At 35.2% G+C, this 21,112-nt stretch overlaps 1 protein-coding gene across 9 annotated transcripts in view; it reads right to left on the reverse strand.

Moving 5' to 3' along the window:
* ANKS1B (ankyrin repeat and sterile alpha motif domain containing 1B) overlaps positions 1–21,112 on the reverse strand; it is a 413,072-nt gene that overhangs the window by 344,007 nt on the left and 47,953 nt on the right. For 8 of the 9 annotated variants that reach the window (XM_042026379.1, XM_042026406.1, XM_042026397.1 and 5 more), the window contains exons 4-6: positions 12,293–12,589; positions 4,729–4,804; positions 2,476–2,577 (exon numbers count right to left, since the gene is read on the reverse strand). In XM_042026379.1, the coding sequence (XP_041882313.1) occupies positions 2,476–2,577; positions 4,729–4,804; positions 12,293–12,589 (475 nt within the window). Of the gene's footprint in view, positions 1–2,475; positions 2,578–4,728; positions 4,805–12,292; positions 12,590–21,112 lie in introns of those variants that run through there. The other variant, XM_042026387.1, reaches the window with a different exon arrangement.

A 21,112-nucleotide genomic window follows, 5' to 3' on the forward strand; every position in this document is an offset into this window, starting at 1 on the left:
GCAGCCTTAACGGGAATGTATTTGGAAGTCACTAAACCTCTTTTAGTAATTGCCCTTTCTTTGCATGGAATTTGTTATGCACTGAAGTCAAACTCAATTATAGTACATTCAGGATTCCAAAAATCCCAGTGCTTCACTGATTTTTCAGCTACAATAGGATAAATACCCACACTTTAGTGAAGAGTATACTCAACTGTCTTTTTAGAGGAGGGTAGGTCAACCATATCATCAGTAGTGCTAGTACTGAATCCTGCCACTCCTGATTTTTTCAGCTTCAGCTTATTGTTCAAACTTTGATGGATAAAGGTTCAGTGAACATCTTGCTTATGAAAAAGAATCTAAGAAAGTTCCACAAGTGAGTTCTGAAGGAGCTCCTCAGGTTGTCTTAAGAGTCAGAATGGCATCTTTGTAACCATTTCTCATCCTTGCACATCACTTCTTATTATAGGCAGAGAGCAAAAATAAACAGCTGCTCATTACGAGGCAGTTTCATCACACTAATAAGAGCTGAAAGTACTAAGCAGTCATTTTTATACTCCAAGGCACACATTTGAAAAAGATTTCATGTCAAAGCAACAAAAAGCCTTGAAATTAATATATTTCTTTTTCTCTGTGTGTGTGGGAAAGACTGAGGGCAGGTACTGATCTACCAACATGAGAAACCCATGAGAGGGGTTTGGGTGCTTTATTTATTCATAAAGCAAGAGTAATTTGAAAAAAATGTTCACCAGTGGGGTTGAGACTGCAAGGTTATCACACTAAGGAGAAAATGGAACAAAAGAGAGATACTCAAATTAAAATTAGTTTAGTTGATGATGGGACTTTATGATGAATCTTAGATTAATACCTGAAGGACGATTGATTTGGATCTCTAAGAAAGTGGGAGCTCTGACTGACCCTTTTCCTGCCACTGAAGAAGTTCCAGTATGACATTAACCCTCTTTTCCTCTACATGGTACTATATTCATGCTGCAGCTCTGTGAGGACATAAAGGTTGAAGTTTGAGTCTGAGTCAAATTAGGAACTCCCTTCTGCTGACAGGGGAAAGCCCCTTGTCCCCCACACATATCTTCCTCACTACTTTTCGATGCACATTTCTGTCAGTTACCTGGGACAGAGGTAACTCTGGGACCTGAATTACACTGGAGACAAGCTAATTAAAACAACAAGTATATTTACAAATTTTTAATATTATTTCTTATTATTTTATATGTATAATAAATATATATTCTGTATTCTACCAGTTCATTAACTGAATCAAGTCACTTTGAAGCCTCAGTAATTGGGGAATATGTAAGGGAACTGTGTAGGTGGAAGTAGGGGAGGAGGAAGCAGGGAAGTGAGAGAAAAGGCAAAGGAAAATAGGAAGAAGGGAGAGAGGGAGACCTCAAGACAAGCTGTTAACTGGTTCATAACATGAATTTAGCATATATTAAACATAAATAACAATTACTAGATTCATGCATAACATGAATCTGCTCCTTACAGGAATACCTCTCCTAGAGCCTGCAAAAGTTTCATTATAGGAGCTTTGTGTCTTTAGTCCATCATCTTACTGGAAAACTTTATGGAAGCTCATCAACAAGTTTGGAAGTTATTCAGAAAAGAAACAGCACAGTGTGGCCACGTGACCTCATTTTCTCTAGGAATTGTCCTTATAAAATACAGTTATGCATCAGTCTGAAGCATGAGCTAGTTCATATGTAGAACCAACATTGAACTGATTAAAATGGCTTATTTAAAGGTGGGAATAATCAATACTGACGAAGATGCAGCACTGATACCTGCAGGGACCTCCTCTATCAAATGCACTTAATGAAAAGCTAATCTGAAAATGCAGGGAACAAATTCCAAAGGAGAGAAGAAATTAAGTTTAACACTGAATTATGTGCTAGTTCATGTTTTACCACTTCTAGAGTAAAAGATTGAAGTAAACAATGGACTTCCATCAACCTTACACCATGAAAGTAAGATAGGGAATGAGAAAAATTGTATGAATTAAAAATTTTATTATTTCTCCTGTAATAACAAGAAATACTGCCTGGTTTATTATTTTTTTTAATTTATGGAAAATGAGACAATTATAATGAAATTATTTGAAAAATTGTCGTCGTCTTTCAGTCATTTAGTTGCTATTTATGAACAAATGACGCATTTCAATTTTAGGTTATCATTACAATTTAATGGAACTGCTATTGAAATATTACAGTATGTTATGGTGTAATGAAGAATGTACAAAGACTAACTGTAAGTGACACACCATGCTAATGTCAATGGCCCACAAAAAAGAAAGGTTTTACTCTGAAATTCAGATATTGGACAACTTATTTTCTTTCAACTAGCAAACAAGACTTCTGTCTTTTTGAAACAAAAGACTGCTCCTTTGTAAAATGAAACATTTAAAGAGTAGAAATTACCATGTACATTAATATTTCTCTATTGTCTCTAACAAATGTATAATAAAATATGGCTTACCTTGAAGTAGAGCTGCAATTTGGAGAGACTGCTGAGATGGATGCTCTTTAAGTATATCCAAAACTGTTCTACCCAAACTGTCCTTTATGTTGGTATCAATCCCTGAAAAAGAAAGGGATCTGTGGTGGAATATTTAACCCTAAATGCTTTGGATTATAAATGTGGTATATCAGACTCAACTACCCCACAAATTGAAAGCAAGTGGTTTTACAACTGCATTACAGCTGAAGTACATGATACATTTCTGTTTAAAGCTTGAGTAGCCTAAAAATCACATGCTGACGGATGGTTTTTATGTTTCTATATATCATGGGGATATAAAGTAACCAAATTTGGGATTATTTTAACAGATTGTTCCTAAGGAACAGCCATCCTGAAAAGGATATTTTATAAAATCAAGAATTTCTCAGAATAGTATTACTACATTTCTCTCCAAACTGCTTTAATTAACTGGGGACTTTCTAGTCCATAGTACCAGTATGAGTTTTGGGAGCAAGACTGAAAAGGTTTTTATCTTTATGTTAACAAAATTCTACTTCATGGCAACATTTTCAAAATTCATGCCCTGAATAGACTGAAATACCCATGTGTAGTATACAGGCACTATGAACAGCCACAGCATTTCCTCACAGACTGTCCATACTGCTAACAAAGTAATGTTTTGGCTTAAACTGTGAATTAAGTTTGAGACTTGCCCATAATCAGAACCTGTTGCATGTGGTACTGTGTGACTCTCTACCTTTGTCTTGGAAATGTTTGCCTTATCGTAGAATGCTCAAATTGTTTTTCAGTTTAGATGTACTTTCATAAAAAGTAAAGGTATGAAATGTCCTAAAACAAAGTGAAATTCTTCTCAGGACACTGAACAGAGAAAATCAGAGGAAGCAGGATTTATAAGGACATTCTGAAAGCATTCTCCAGAAAAGGCTGCAATTACAGTTATTTCCTAACCCAATGGATAGTTTCCTAATTTTGTTTTGTGAGAAACACAAAATTTTCTCACTGAAAAAACCCCCAAAATATTGCTGGGCTATTTAGCAGCAGCAGTTGACTTTCAGAGGCCAGACACACTAACTCACATCTTTCCTTTGTAGTAGCTACTTAATACATCTTCTGAGTCTTTTTGAAGCGGAACTAGAGAAAAGGGGATTGTTAGGTACAAAAGGCAGAAGGTGGGGAGTGCTGCAGAAGTGCAGAGCATTTGGGGTTGAAGGAGTTCGCGGTGAAGATTCTACTTCACTGTCTTGACAATTGCATACTGGTAGAGTCTGTAACATGTATTAATCTAAAATAGGTGGGCTTTTTCTGTGGTCTAAAGAGCTTCCTATGTTTGTGTGATGTTCTCCAGTCCTTCCTCTTTATGAAATAAAAAGGCCCTGCCTTTTTGCGGGCAGGTAAAGATCCCTTTCAGCCTCTTTTTTCATCCAAACAGAAAAGCAACTTGGAAGGACCTTTTTTTTTTCTGAAAACAGAGCTGAGATCAGGGATACACTAGTTGAGATTCAGATGAAGAGCTGTGATTAGCATATACCTTTTTTTGCAATATAGAAGTAACACAATGAGAACTGATAATAAAGATCAATGAGATCCCTCGGTGTAATGGAAGTTCACAGATCTACAAGAAATTATTTCTAAGTATTTTCATTCTCATTGGTCTTCCCACTTATCTGAGAAGACAGTTGTCTAGATGAGTAATTTACCTATAACAACTCTGAAACTTATTGTGTAGTAGAGGAGTTTGTGTGGACTTTATACCCCTGTTCTTCTTTTCTTTCAGGACAAATGCAATTCTCAGAGACACAGTGCCTTCCCCCTTCTTCACAGGCACTCAGTTTATCCAGGAAATGAAGAAGCAAGCAGAATGGTGTATTTTCTAGGAATAGCTAACTGAAGGAAATAAATGCGAACATGAATCTTCTGGTCTCTACATGAAAGAATATTCTTGGCTGCCTTTCAGAGTGAATAACAAAATTTTATGTAGCCATTTTGTTCTCATAATCCATTTATTCTCAGAATATGGTGGCATACACTGAGTCATATATGGAATTCCTGAGTCTGAACATCACCTTTGTTCTCTGTGTATAGCAATTTCTTATTCTAAAAGAACACTGTTTTAATGAGAAGTACATGTGATTAGATTTGCAAAGGCTGATAAAGATAAAAGTTATTTGTATAACCAAAATTTAAGGAGGCATACACCAGATTAGGAAAATTAAGTATATTTGTTCAGTGTTTCCTGTAAATCAGATTTACCTGTTTCAAGCAAAATGCGTACTACCTCCACCTTTCCAAATAGGGCTGCTTCATGTAGGGCACTCCCTTTTTCTGTCTAGAAAAGAAATATTGTGACATTTAAAATACCAATTAATCTTTCTGTAAAGAATACACTTGGAAAATAAGTATTTCTTTTTTCCCCTCTACCTACACATAAAAAACTGAATGGGCAAGAATAAATACTACCATTTTTTATTATTCAAGACAAAAGCAAAAACGCTGTCAGTTCTACTATAAAATTAATAACCATATAAGAAAATATATTAGGAATGTAAAACAGCTCCCTGTTAACAAGCACTTGTGTAAAATTTCTAGACTCCTATTATAGGCAGAGAAAATCTAGTCAACATCATCAGTGGAACACAGCTCTTCAAGCAGAGTCAGACAGTTTAAATGTGGACATCTACAATTAGATGTTTTAATGTGAAACGGGATCACACCCTAGAAGGTCAATTCAGTTATGTGGTGAGAGATGCCCTAGGATATCCTGGTCTCCAGCTGATGATCCAGCTGCTGGTCCAGTTGATGTTCACATTTGATCTACCTCACATCTGCCCCATACAGATGACTCAGATATCCTAAGGCACCCCCAACAGCTTTAGATGCCTATGCTTATGTCATTTAAATTCTACCTTATATGTCTGTGAACTTGATTTTGCAGATTTTTTTGACACAAAATTCTTTGTGAGCAGACTTCTGCTCAAATAAAATTTACAGTACTGAGAAACACACTACCTCTCTTAACAAGCTACTTTTCTTAGTATTTTATACTGCTGTTAATGAAAAATGTGAACAGAATAACTTTCCATCCAATAGCATTAGCATTAGCTAGAGCATTACTAGATCTCACTGAATATCTGACTTACCTCCTGTTTTTTTGATAGTAAATTAGATTTTGAAATTTATTTCTGGCAAATGTTAATGGCTTTACTGCTTGAATTTGTTTTTTCTATACTTTATCCAAGTCATACGTGCTATGGTAGAAAGAACTTAAAGATACACACACACAAAACCCAATTCTGAAATAAAAGAGTAATTCATTATTAATTAGTTGTGTCAGAATGCATCAGAGTTACAGCAATGCAATGACAGGATATTTTGAAGTAATCAGAGATCCCGAGATAGGATGTGAGCACACTGTAAGTGTACATATGTCCTACCAACGCTTAGTACATGGAGGTATAAAGTAGAGCATGCCCAGTGACATCTACATCCTGCCCACCACTTCCACTAACAGTATAACAGAGAGCAGAGGAAGTCAGTAAGAGAGTATACATATGAAACACATATCTCAAAGCAATTTCTAATATTTCCATTTTCAGAAGCAATCCAGTTGAACATTCACAGGTTTATTTGGAAGAAGAAGACTAAATATTCAGATTTACTTAGAGATGGTTTCAGAATCCTTTACTCAAATAATATCTTCAGGATATTTCCAGTTAGTTCAATTGACTTCAACGTGGGATAACTCTGCAATGACAGTGCAACCACAAAGATACACACAGAGATTACTGTGCAGCTCAGACATTTCTCAGAAATGTCACCGATCATTATAGTTCTGATTACTGAAAGAGGCTTGACATCAGCAATCTTGAAAAAAGCCTATTATCCTCTTTGTGTCATATGGCATTTCCTTTGGATTGATCACTTACTGCCATGAATAAAACTCAAGACTACTAGGTGGACCTGGTACTATTAAGATAGAGTTCTCTGTCGTCGAGGAGGAGTGTTGACAGGTCAAGGGAGGTGACCTCCCCTTCTGCTCACTACTGGTCGGTCCACACCTGAAATGCTCTGTTCAGTTCTGGGCTCCCCTGCACAAGATGGAGACAGAGCTACTAGAGAGAGACACTAAAATTGTTAAGAGACACGAGCATCTCTTCTATGAGGAAAGGCAGAGAGAGCTGGGACAGTTTAGCCTAGACAAATGAAGGCTTACAGAGGATCTCATCAATGTGTACAAATATCTGAAGGGAGGGTATAAAGAAGTGTAAGCCAGTGACAAAAGAGATAATGGGGAAAAACTGAAACACAGTAGGTTCTGTTTGAACATAAGAAAACTTTTTTTTTTTCTGCTTTGCAGAGCAACTGAGCCCTGGTACAGGTTGTCCAGGGAAGTTGTAGGGTCTCAGTCCTTGAAGATATTCAGAAATTGTTTGGACACAGTCCTGGGCAACTTATTCCATGGGATTCTGCTTGAAAAAGGCGAGTTGGACCACATGACATCCAGAGTTCCTGTCCAAAATCAACCATGCTCTGATTCTGTCAGGGATAGGAATTAGTGACGTATACACCAACAATGAAATCCACAGAGGTTCAACTGTTAGAGGAAGCCAGAGCACTAAATTTTATTTCTAAGAGATTGAACTGCAGAGATGGAAACCAGTTGCACCTTGACTAAAATTGCAGAGGTAATTCTGTACTAGTAAGGAACCTTGTTTAATGGAAAAAATGGGTAACTTTACTGACAACAACTTTCTAAAATCCATTGCTGTACTACGATCTGAGACTGAGAAAGATCAATGTTCCAGCATACTGAATCAACAGCTTTGAGGACAAGGAATAGGATCTATCCTCAGATGACTCAGTTAAAGGGTGGAATACAATCACTGACACTTGCAGCAGTCCTTTCTGTTGATCAAAACTCCCCACTGGAAGAAAGGTAAGTCATATTTTCCTTGATGAAAGCACACATCTTGTAAGAAAATGAATGAAAACTAACATGAGAAGAGAAACTTCCTGCAGATGTGTAAGGCAAACGAATCTATCTGGGGTCAACTTGAGAGCCAGAAGACAGTTCTGCTATGCAAAAAGGGCATAGAGGAACTTAAGCCACTTTTACGTATGTAATTTGTAGAGTCGGGAGAGTTAAGTTAAATGTCATTTTTTTCCTTATATACTTTCTTGCTTCTTAGTCTATTCTACCATGATATTTCCTGTCATATCAGAACACGATCCTAAGATGCTTTACAGACATTCCACACTGTCCTGCATTTTAGGGCAGTCTATGCTTTATAACTCTGAGCTATCAGACAATACTAATGAATGTCATATCCTGGAAATGAGACATATACTATGAACAGTTTGCTCAAAAGAGGAATTTAAAAGGCACACCATATCAACAGTGCCAGGATTGGTACACTATAAAGGTGATTTTCTGAACAAGAGGGGAAATATTACCATGAAACTGAGCTAAAATCAACCTGAGAATATGGAGGTTGAAAGCACAGTTGTAAGATGCAGATCCATAATCCTGCATAAGATGTCATGGAGACGAATGCTGACACAAATCTTAAAAGCCCTAGGCAGGTTTTCATAGTAAAAGTGAATAACTAACAAGTGAATCAGATCCCTTGACCCAAAAACTACCCAGAAGGCAGAAATGTCCTTGTTACCAGACAGTTCAGTTACCAAATTCTGCTTTAACTTAGAGGAAATGCTGAACCTCGGGATGAACAGGGCCAAGAGAAATTTAGACTGGCTGAGTAGATGTATCTCTCTTTGTAAATGTACATCTTACTACTTGAAGGTAGGTTTTTTTTCTTGTGCAATAGAGCATTTGCACAAATTGCAATTAAAAGAAGGATTAAAAACTATAGTTGCAAATAATTTCTATATATTAAGATGAGCTAGATCTTTTAAGTAGATCTTTTTCCCTTATAATGGTGTACTTGTGCACTAATATATTCTTCTTGTTTATACTACAGCAAGTGAGCTTAAGATTTATAGACAATGATCACTGCTTTACTTCCTGAAACTTTCATTGCCTTGGATCGTATTTTCCTGGCAAAGTGAACACTACCATTGTATTTGGAAAGTCTTTCCCAGTCATATTAATACGAAAACTGCTGGCAATTTTTCATGAACAAAGTGAGCTAAAGTCTGCTTGAGTTTTCACCAATGAATAATATATTGATTCTCTGGAATAAGTTTTCTGTATATGAAATACAGAGAACTAGAGCACAAATTGTGCTAAGCGTATAATAAAACGGTCCCTGCCCCTGCTTACTGCTAAATACAGGTAAAATGTCACAGCTGGACACATAAACCAAGCTAGGACAGGAGGACATTGTCAATAGGCACACCAAAATACTCAAGTCAACTTGGCATAAAATTTGCAGGCTCACAGAGAAGCATCAAGGGTTTTAAAAATTACAGATTTTCTTTTAATTATGCAAATATGCAAGAGCTTGTAATTAGGTCACTTGTCCCTATTCATAGGCAGTTTACTGCAGTTCTGACAGGGATTTCAGACAGAATCTGAAGGACAGAATGGTAGCTTTGCAAATTGATTCATGGAATATCCTTCATATACAGTGAGAGCAAAAATGAAGGGGCACAGCTTTTTGTAGGAGAACTACAGTGATAAGCAGTGGAAATTGCAGTCATTATTGGAACAGACAGGGAAAACAAATAGGGATAGATGAAAGGTGGATAAGCAGAAGGGCCCAAGATTTTAAGGTACTTACAATTATTAAACTACTGTTTACATGAAACATACTGAACTGTGCAGAATCTTAATTTACTGAGGGCCCAAAATCTATCACTCAACCAAAACCTGTGTATTTTTCATATGTTTCAATTTAAATGAAAACTTCAAAGCATAAAGAGATTAAACAGATGTGTGTTGCCCACTCCTAAATTTCAGATTGAAGGATATTGGATAGACCTGGGAAATTAATAAAATGTATGATTAATTAAACCAAAAATTAAATGCTGCCTTTTATTAGCCCAAATATTTGCTGTGATTAAAAGTGCTCAGGGAGTACAGAAGAGAAAGATAAGATGGCTAAAGTAAACTTCCCATTTAAACAAATACATCTTTACAATTACAGAGTGATATGTGACACGCTACTTCTATAATCATCTCTAAATGTTCTGAGAGGTTTTTACTGGCGATAAACTGAATTTATTTAACATGTGTACAATTGTATTTACCATGTAAGATTTTACTTTGTATATTGTTCTTTCCCAATCAGTGATGCAGACCAATTTAATTAACAACAAAATAATTGAGTTTAGTTTTAAGTAACAGGCTGATATTTTATGTTCTCCTTAGTTTAATAAGCTGCCAGTAATCATCAACAGAATTTTTCAGAGGCTATTGAAGTAATAACTTAACAGTAGGTACAGAGCCAAATTACCAATATGCTAAAATGCTGAATGAAAAGGAACATATTGATAGAGAATATGTACACCGGTAAGAAAATAAATAAATGATATTTCCTTATGGCAAGTAGGACAAAAACAGAAGGAAGAAGATAAACTAGTGGAAAAAAAAAAACAAACCCAAAAACCCCTGCCTCTCAATAACTAAAAAAAAAAAATCTAAGAATATAAATTACTTAAAAGCAATCAGAATAAAAATAAGTAAAAAAAATTATAAGCCCTATAATTTTAGTGTAGATGCCAAAGAGATCACCATCATTAAAAGAAAATCTCATTTCTTAAAAGAAGTTTGCCAAAAAAAAAAATGCAGCCACTGTATTTTTTAAAGACCAGTGAAAAACTTTTTAGTATAACTCTAGATAAAAATGGCTTAGGAGAATTCACAGTAGTGCTAAAATTATCTAAATTACATAAGAGGAAGAACACATTTCATAAAAGCATTGTGTAATATTTTGCCCTCATGTAACCATCAGTTTGTAAGTTGCCATGACAGAGACTATTTTTCTTCAATTATTCTATTTCTTAAATATCAATTCAGGCATCAGTTTCCTTCTGAATTTTTTCTCATTCATTTTCTAGAGATAGAAAAGAAATTGTACATTCAGAAATACGCATTTGAAAGTTCTGTGTTGCTGTAGCATTAAACTTTTCTAAATTACTGAAGATGTAGCAATAGTAAAGGACAGATAAAAAATGAGCTGCTTACATTAACCTTTGCAAGCATCTTTCTTTCTAGTAAAGAAAACCAAAATCAAATTAAATTGAAAGCCTGATGGGAGGCAAACTCACAAACAGACAAATCACAGAAAAGTGTTTCACTTTAAAATAGTTTGAAGCAAGTACCAACATTAACTCAAAACATGCAAGAGATAATAAAAGTAGTAAAACAATTTTACCACATTTTCCTTTGGAAGGCACTTGGGAATATCCTCTTTTAATCTTAAAATACATTATATTTTCTGATTTGCTTTCTTGCTTTTTCTTTTTTTTAACCTATCCTTTCTTCCCCACTTCACATTCTTTTTCTCAAAAGTTGAAAAACATGATCTTGATGGTTCCAGAATCCAGAAATAAAACTGCATGGAATCCAGGTCCAATCTTTCTATGTAAAAGGGAATTTTGTGTATAAAGGAGTTTGATTAAATGCACCTAAAGCTTAAAATGGATATAAAAATTAATCAAAGTTAGGCAAAGTTCGCAAGATTTGTTCACAGATTCACAGAATCTTCTGAGTTGGAAGTGACCCAGAGGGATCATGATGTCCAAATTGCAAGTTAATGGCCCATACAGGGATCAAACCCACAATTTTGGTGTTTTTATCACCAGGCTCTAACCAACTGCTAAGTGGTAGAGAATGGCTGAATGCGACTCTAAAGTAGATATAATTATGTTTGGTTGGGTTTTTTTTCTGAAAATAGATATAAACCTGAAAAAACCTTAATTCAAGCATATTTTATATAGCAAGAGAGACAGCAAGAAAGTTATTTTAAATCTGAAGATAAAATCCACACTACGACAAATACAGTGGCATCAATCAAATCAAGAGAAATCATAAGATCGAGGTAACATTTCAGAACACATAACAGAATCCAGTCCTCTGCAGTTAAAAGGCTTGGACACCTTCCAGTACAAAGAATTGAATATAAAATGTACTGCTGCTGTACCTTGTGTCTCTTCCCATCTATGTCTATTTTATTTAAAGTTACCCCTTTTACGTCATTATCAGTTACTGTGCATAAAACTAGACGCAACAAACAGCTGACGGGTTGGAGTCTGTAACTGCAAGCATGTATTGCTATAGAATTTTATCTTAGATTTATACAACAAGTGCTTAGAAATGCAGAAAATCAAAATTGTTATTACTTAGTAACTTGAGTTTAGAATGGAATAATTACAGGAAAATGAGCTCTCAGTCAAACTGTTTCAGATTGCTGTGACCACGAAAGGCCATAGCTTTAGAAAATCAGCTTAGTATCTTTACAGCCACTGCTGTAGAAAATATATTTATATACACCTACATGAACAGTTGATATGATTTGTGTATCTACATGTCTCAAGACATTAAAACATGCACCCAGCTTTGAAGAGATGTATTTTTCTTGAGTTATCCCTTTTAACACCTCCCTTTTTGAGTTGTAATAAATAAAGCTGTATTATGTATCACCTTGCAGCATTTCTAACAAAGTAAATGCAAGTTTACTTTAAAGAAAGAAATGTAAAAAGTTACTTCATTTAAATAGTAGTCTAATGATAAAGGAAGGGAAAGGGGGGAAGGAAGGAGGGAAGGGAGGAAGGAGGGAAGGGAAGGCAGGAAGGCAGGAAGGCAGGAAGGCAGGAAGGCAGGAAGGAAGGAAGGAAGGAATTACACACTAACTTGGCAGCTGACATCCATTCCAGCCTCCAGAAGCACCTGTACGACAGCTTTGTGGCCATTACGTGCAGCAAGATGCAAAGGAGTGTGTTTTCTTGTATTACAGTTCATCAGGTTTGGATACGCTTTGATGATCATTTTTACAACGCGCAGACGTCCATAAAGCGCTGCCAGATCCAGAGGTGTTTCCAGTTTGTTGTTTCTTATTGTGGGGTCTGTCAGCTCTTCTAGCAAAACAGCAACAACTTCTGAATGACCATACTGAGCTGCACAATGCAGTGCTGTTTCATTTTCATTGTTCTGTTAAAACAAAACAAAAGCTTCAGAAATTCATGTTTAATCACACAACAGAAATGCTCAGCTTCTATAAATTGTCTCCATGAGATCAGTACAGAGACCAGGTTTGTAATATAATGTATGGTAATGTATGTTAAATGCTTCAAAATTACTCCACTGAAATTTTAATAATAACACATTAATACTTCAGCTTGTGGCTCTCAAGCAGATGAGCTCCCTACATGTCTACACTGCTCCCAAACCATTTCAACATGCCCCTCAAAACCTTGTAGTTCATGCTATGCCAAAATCCGTAACCTTCTTTGATTCAACTGTTCTTGAAATTATGATTAAGTCCTTCTCTTAGAAATACTCTGACACTGAAGTCTTTCTTCCTGTTTTTGCTGGTTTTGTACCATAGCAGTTTGTTACTAGAGAATTGAAATTATGGAGAAAAACTGTGCAATGAAAATGTATCAGGCACAAGGTTAGTTTCATGTATCACTATAAAAAGTTACTATCCAGACAACAATTAAAACTCAGAAAAAGACAAAATAGCACCTATCGAAAGACTTAACAAATCACTTAAGCAGTTTGTCTTCTCAGGGCTCCAGGGAGAGGTATGTATGTGTTTTAAGGCATATGAGTATGTGCATGCTGTGGACTGAACAGGTTTTGGCTTTATAAAGCAAGGCCCCCGCAGTGTTTCCCAAAACATTATTCAATAAACTTAATAATAAATATTGAAAATAAACATTATCTTTTTTAATTGTTCTCTTCCAGTTCTGTCTGTATACTTGCAATCCCAAAGAGACAAATAACTTCAGACAAAGAGGAAGGAAATAATTTATCAAGTTCTCTGAATTCTATATGCCATCTATATTATTAATATATCATATGTAGACTTTACAAAGCCTTAAAATACACTAGACTATAAATTTTAGAAGTATGTACATCGAATGCCTCTTCTGATATATGATTTACAAAAAGTTGTGACAGTTTATGAATGCTGTAAAAGTACAAAACCAATAAGCTAATGCGTTATAGAAAAATTAAAAATTAATGTAAATTCAGGAAAGATACTAAAAAAGGGAAGAGATATAATTCTAAAGAAAGAAGAAGTGACAAATCTGAATCCATAGCTCTATTTCTCAAGGAACCAGCTGAAGAAAGTTCAGGGGACAGAAAACTGAAAACAGAAAAAAACAATTGTCTTTTGAAAGACGGAAAGTCAGAGATTCAGAGAAATGAGTCTTTGGACTCCTACTCAAAAGCTAGCTAGGATAAGAGTATCCAGGCCGCACAGTAAAAACTAGAAAGGTAAGGGAAAAGGGAAGAACTTCTCTTTTTTTGGTAATGATGTATCTAATTCTGTAACCAAGAACTCAGTTCTTGGTTCTGTGGTTTTAACAACAATGCTGTCATTTTCATCTCTTCTTGCAATCTAAGATGGCTCAGATGAACTTGGGAAACAGAAGAGACAGATCAATACATTCAGGTAAACCAATGTTGCAGTTAAACTCATCGGGTGTCTGCAACACCACACAAGATCTGAAAGACTGGAATGTGTTTCCTGCTAAACTGCAAGACAGAGGCTGGAGAAGATCCAGGTGGAAAAAGAGAAGCTTCCAATGGCAGACATGGCTTGATGACCCATAAGTATTTAAATCATTGTGCATTATTCAGACCACCATGTGGGCCTTCTTTATTACACAGACCAGAAATTCAGATTAAAAAATACATACCGTCACAATACTACATTGCTGCAATGTTCGATCAAACTACCTGAGACAACCTTTTTTTGCTCTAGTGACTTTTAAGGTATCCTTTATATAGGACTGGGCAAAGCAATTTTCCTATGTACACTAGTATGCCCACAAATCACAAGCAAAGTTTATTAAAATTTATTTTTAGATTTTCAATATTTCATGGACATATAGATGAACAGGCAATTGCAGCCTGATTTTGTGTACAATTAAGTATGAAACTCAGATAACTGCACACAAAATGGACAATTATGGTAATTTTTGCCTACAGTTACTGTATGTATGTATGCAATGGAAATAGTTACACAAAGAAGTTTTATGTATAACTATACTGACATTCTGTGAGGTAAATAACAAAATACATGTTTACAATTGTAACTACCTGTCCAGTATCTGCTTATGTTTGAGGTTTTTTTCAAGAACTTATGGAAGTACTAATTGAAATATTTAGAATCTTGTACCAATGATCTAATATTGTAGCTTAAAAGTATTCTTTGAAAATTAAATTTTCAAGAAACATAAAAATTAAATTTGCTATGGCCCTTTTCCCAAAATGTGACAGACAGATACAGACACATAGAGATCAAACAGTCCAAGTTGCTGCTGCTGAGCAGCAAACTGAAATTTGCTCCCTCTGAATAAAGAATATACAGCTGAATTTTCACACAAGAGCATATTTAGAGAAAAGTCTATTTTAAAACAGCCTGGTGCATAAAAGCAAAATAACAAAATGTTATTGTTTTCATATGTATATTGTTGAACAATTTTCTATGCTTTTTATTTGCCAAATAAAAGCCACATTTCAGTTCATGACCAATCAAACTGATACAAAATTATAAAGAGCTAGGTATCCCTGAAATAAAGCAGAAGAATCTAACCTGGGCAAACATGATAATGAAATTACCTACATATATGCACTCAGAACAGGCATTGTATATATTGTGTTATCAGAGCTGAGAGGTATTACCTAATTTGAACTTGATAATACAACACTTCCTTCTTCAAAATGTAATTTAATCAACTCAGGTAGAGAAGACAAAATAATTTTTAACTTTCAAAGAGTAAATTAAGACTTGTTTAACTGACCTCTAAATTTATCTATTTTGACAATTTAGAACTACTTATATAAAATAAATCAGCTTAGAATGGGGAGGGAAAGGGAAAAGGAAAGGGAAAGGGAAAGCAAAAGGGAAAGGGAAAGGGAAAGGGAAAGCGAAAGGGGAGAGGAGAGGACTATTGATTTTGAGGCAGTTTGTCTTCTTATCTTTAAAGCAACATACTGTTTTGAAGCAATATTTTAAAGATCTGGCAAAATTCTTCAAGAAATTCCTAATAATTTAGTGTTGTTGCCTGTATTTTCAGTTCCAAGCATAAACAATTGTTTCTGTAGCACAGAAAGTTTATATGTTAACAGTCATTGCAACAAGCAGGTAATCTGCTATAAAATATCTGCATGCAAATCACGATTTTGTAATTAGAGCTTCAAATCTGATATCTAAGGGCTAAATAATACATCTAGTGCTGAAGAAGAAGACTAGAATCCTCATGGAAATTTCAGATACTTCATTATATGTTAGCAACTACAAGACAGACTCTATGACTGAATGGTTCTAGAAAAAGAAAGATCAAGAAATAAGAACCAAGTAAAGACACACAAAATGTAAGATAAAAAGAGTAGACCAATATTATGCAAACACAGTATTTTTAAAAAGTCTCTAATATTCATAATTAATAATATTTTTACCAAGTAGTTACTCTTATGGTCCAATTGATCTCTTTCAGAAATAAGGAAAGCATTCTATAATTTGGCTTTTAACCTTTTTAAAATTTTCTTCATTATTTGTTACATGTGTCTTTTCATGGGCATGATCCTGACTTTTTGTAGCCTTTCTCTGAATTTATTGTCTTCCACATACAGCCAGAATTCAGGCTTGTGTGGCTGCAAACTGAATTGTGCCTTCACAGCCCTGCATCTCATCAGTATTGCAGGCTGTGCTACATCATTTAGCTGCTAAGGATATGTGCCACTGCAAAATGTTCAACATATCTTGAGGTCTATTCATTAGAGGGCAGATTAGCAAATACATTACAGAGACAGTTATTGCAGCTTGGCAGTCTGATAGTGAAGAAGTACAGGAAGTATCAAGAGAATGAATGGCTATCATGAATATTATATAGGCCCTTGTGAAGTGACTATTAAACTGTGGGTGAATTTAGGACATTTATTGCATAGTTGTAAAGACCTTTTTTTTTTGCCAAGCAAGTTTTAAAGCTCCTAAAGTCCATGCAAGTACTGTACAAGCAATGATAACTCAAGGAGTGATTTAACAGACCTTTCCAAAGAATGCCCAACTCCTTTTTGTATCAAAGCATTTTGATGCTGAACTTGAAAAAGGAGACTTCCTAAATCACTGAGCCATTTCTTTGTCACATAATCCCAATGTAAAGTAATTGAACAAGACATTTGTTATGAAAAGCTTTTTGCTATTTTCCCAGTTATGAAATGAGAATTTAAATTAAAGAAGGAGGGAACAATGGGAGATTTTGGAAATATCTATCTCTATGCTGAATATACTCAAGAGTAGTCAGCCAGACGAAAAAAAATACAGAAATAAGGCTTTAATGACCAAATAATTAAATAGATAAAAAAGTAACAAAAGACTATATGCAAGACAGAGAGAGGAATGATCTCAGGATGGTCTTACTTTATGTATTAAATCAGGAAGACAGTTCCCTTAGAAGTTCCACCAAGTAAATCATTCTGAAAAAATAAAGGAAGTTTGCCTGAAAATTACTCAGTGTGAATCATAATCGTTTCTACTGACTTCCCATTGAAATTCACCTTTACTTATGTAAATGTTATTAAAAAGTAATGTAATTTGGTTGGCTAGTTTGAAAAAAACTTCTTTCAATTTATTGCTGCAATTGACTTAAATCAAAAAGATTGCTTCTGCACTTTTTTTTCTTCTAAAGAAAGTATCATAAGAGTTGCAAGGGAAACTCTGAAATTCATCCACATAGTCTCAAATTTAAATGAGGGGTAAAATCAAATGCAGAACTTGAAAGATATTGTGTTTTCAGGCTATTTTGGAACCGAATTGAACTTCTGGAAGCCCCTGAGGTGACACTGAAAGAAGCATGTAATGTCTCTGTTTCATTTGGAGGATTTGGATAAGTCAGTAAATAGTTAAAATTTGGGTATTTACATCATATGAATGTATCCTGAACTCTTTTTCTTTGTATTCCAGAGGAATTGCTGAATAGTATTAAAGAAATGTGAGTGGGTTTTGTGGCAATTACAATCTGATGCACAGGCAAATTCTACAGAACACCGAATCCATAAAAATTTCAGAAGTGTTCACATTTTTTCCCTGTAAATTTTTCACTACGCATAGTCTGTATATATATAATTGGCATAGATTTTATTCATATTTAATACTAAATATTTGTATTTATTCCTGATGTTATTCACATTTTTTTCCTGCAAAAAACCCAAACACTACATATTGACCTATATGTGGCTGTTATTTATTATTCATTTTTTCACAGATTAGGATTTGTTATCAATTATGCAATTTTATGATTGAAGCTGCCATAACAAATGTTTTAGCTATCCAGATGTCCTTACATAAATAAACATGTAAGTAGTTTGACTGTTAACAGCACACCTTTTTATCTTATTTGGTGTTATCGGTTAACAAGTCTTGATCTTATACTATTTTATTGAGTTTATAATTTGCATAATTTTAAGTCTTCATCAATGAAGTTAAATACATACATTTTTGCAGTGTCACCATATTTTGTAATTTAAAACATACCCCATATGTGTCATTTAAAACTCCCATATTAAACAATGATAGAATTCTTCTTACATAATTGTTATGCTGTAACCATTTTCTGTGTGTAGAGTTGCCAGTCTACATTCCACCACCCCCACAATATAATTGTCATTTAACTGTTTGTCTCTTTACTGTTTGTTCCAATTTTATGTAATAGGAACAGCAGGGGGCATTCAGAGCTTTAGATGCTGGATATGGTTGGACATGATGCTATGATGCTACTTAACTGCATTTTGAAAGTGTAGAATGTGGTTCAATCAATTTACAAAATACCATATAAAATCCATTATTTCATGTAATATACATTTATGCATCATGAACTTGTCATTTACTTCTTTTTTGTGTGGTTCATTGCTTTCATGTAAGTTTTTAGAAGCATTTCTTTCACATAGAATTTTAATAAGATAGATGAAAACAAAAATGTATTATAAATTAGTTGCAATAATTTTTATATCATGAACAAAATTATTTCCTTAAAGTGCAAACCATTACATCTTAATGTGATCCTAGAAAAAAAAACCACAACAAAAACACAAGAAAAAAGTCTGACTTGAGTACACTATTTGCTGTGGTGAAAAAGTGTCATGAAAAATGGCTGTCCTTATCTCCAACTCTCAGAAGAAAAAGGAAGGAAGAAAAATAGTCCAGGATTTCTTACAAGCTGTAGCTTCAGCTCCAGAGATCTGAGCAAAGTTATGAGAGCTTTGAGGAGTCACCTGCCTTAGAGAGCCTATCTGCAAATAAGCAAAAGCCTCAGAATCCTACAGGCTCCTAAGAATGTACAACAGGTGTTAGGGTGAGGATGCCTCTCACGTGTTATTTGAGGGTATGTGGGTGGAGGTGGCTCTATAACAACATGACATTTCCCTCTTTCTGTGATACAGTGAATATTTTCCTGCACAGAGTGCTAATTAGCAGCGGAAAGTAGGCGCCAGCAAAGTAGACCACATACTAAACCTGGCCATTGTCTAGAGTGGAACACAAGGAATTTACAAGGTCAGAAAAACTCTGTATGCTTGAGTTTAACTTCAAAGTTTAATACGATCGAAATTCCCTCAAAAGACTTTAAGGTAACACATTTCTTGTGAGGATTGCTCACACATTTTCTGTTATAAGGTTTTTGGGTTAAATGCATAAACAGGAGGACATCTGAGGACCTTTTTTGAGTCAGTGGGCTATAAAAGTATCAGCTGTATCCCTGCTTATTTGCTCCAGTGATAAAACCAGATACAGCACACCTAATCAAGTCTGAGAATATTCTAGAAGTCTGGAGGTACATGTGGGATTGGGGAGAAGTAGGTTTAAATTTACATTTCTCTCTCCGATCTTACCAAAATATCTTTTTCACTCTCACCCTCTCTGAAGTTCCTACACAGCTTCCAGTATTCTGTCAGTAGAATGTATGTAATGTCTTCAAGCACATGGGTGACACGCAATCCAATAGCTGCTTTTTGTTTTGTTGCACAAATAATATGGAAAAAACCCTCTCCTTGACAAAAGGTAATCCTACAATTCAACTGGTTTCATCCTACACAAAACAGCTGATGAGAATGAGAACATTGGAGAATTATCTTAATCTAAAACTGAAATCACAGAATGACAAATTCTGAGTTTTGTTTGTTTCTTGGATGTGTCAACGTATCATAGGATTTCCCAGGAGACTGTCATATGGGCATATTTTATTACTTTATTTTCCTATATTTTGTGCACTGATACTTGATATTCACCATCCTAGTGACTGTATGGATTCCAATGTCTAGGTGTATAACCTCAGATATCAAATACATTACTCAAAGCACGGCATCTCACACTGGTTAAGTGTTTGCAATCTAGGTCTCACATTTCTTATTTTCTCACAGTTTGCCCTCTGGCCACCCTAATGTAGGCACTGAGAGAGCAACTCATTTGTTAGATTTCACTTTGCAATTTGAGCTGCTGTGGGGTGCCAGGTGGTACCGTACCTGGACTTCATCACCCACTCCACAAGAACCTGGAAATTCTGAGCACCCTCTGCCACACTTTCAGGCCCATCCAGATGTCTCAGTTACTGCAGGCCCTTAGAAGGTACTGCATTTCTGGTTTTGGACACTTGAATCCTCCTTTTAGTCACCTGAATAGCGCTGTTGGCTCCTGTGATTACACTGACCAGACCTCTGTGGAACCAAATGGTGCACATACAGGCAATGCAGACATTACAGCTTAGGTCTGAATCAGGAGCTGACTCCCACCTTCACATTCCAACAACTCTCTGACTACCCAGGCAAATTCAATAGCTTAATGGTTACTATCTGTATTTCACAGCCTACTTCCAGTCTGTAAGCAGCTCAGCCTAGATCGTGTCAAATTTTAATCAGCTTCTTTCTATTTCTAAACACTAACCCTATGAATGGACCATGTGAGAATATACAGAATAAAAACAGAAGGTGTACCATATGTTTGACAGCAGAATGCAACGTTTTTATACTGCCCTTACCCACTGTAATACTCTCATAATTTTTCTTGGTCTTTCTCTTTTTATGTGTCCTTTCTGCTGCACATGCATACATGCAGTCATGGTTTGTCATTTACCCCTGCATACCTGATACTTTACAGTAGTCTTAAAATATACAAAGGATATTAATTTTATCCCAAAGATTTTCAGGAACTTAATATCTAATATAGTGAAAAATACACAAAGTTCATGCAAATTTAAAACCATACATAAAAGATGCATAGTTAGAGTATGTCTTCATGTGACTTTTCAAAAACAAACAAAGGTTCTTCCATACTTCTTAAATCTAATATTCTTTAGGTCAGTGCCCATCCAGAATAAAGGTATCTGGTATGCTTGTAAGGGAAGATTTTATCAGTCTCAGAGAAGAAATTACTGAAACGATGGAAAATAGACCTTTTTCTTTTTTAATTTGTCTATAAATTGGTCAGACCTAAAGAGTATGTGCTGC

This window comes from Corvus kubaryi, unplaced genomic scaffold (genome assembly GCF_017639235.1).
Source record: "Corvus kubaryi isolate FWS band 111438036 unplaced genomic scaffold, C.kubaryi_AGA036_p1.0 129, whole genome shotgun sequence".
Taxonomy (NCBI): domain Eukaryota; kingdom Metazoa; phylum Chordata; class Aves; order Passeriformes; family Corvidae; genus Corvus; species Corvus kubaryi.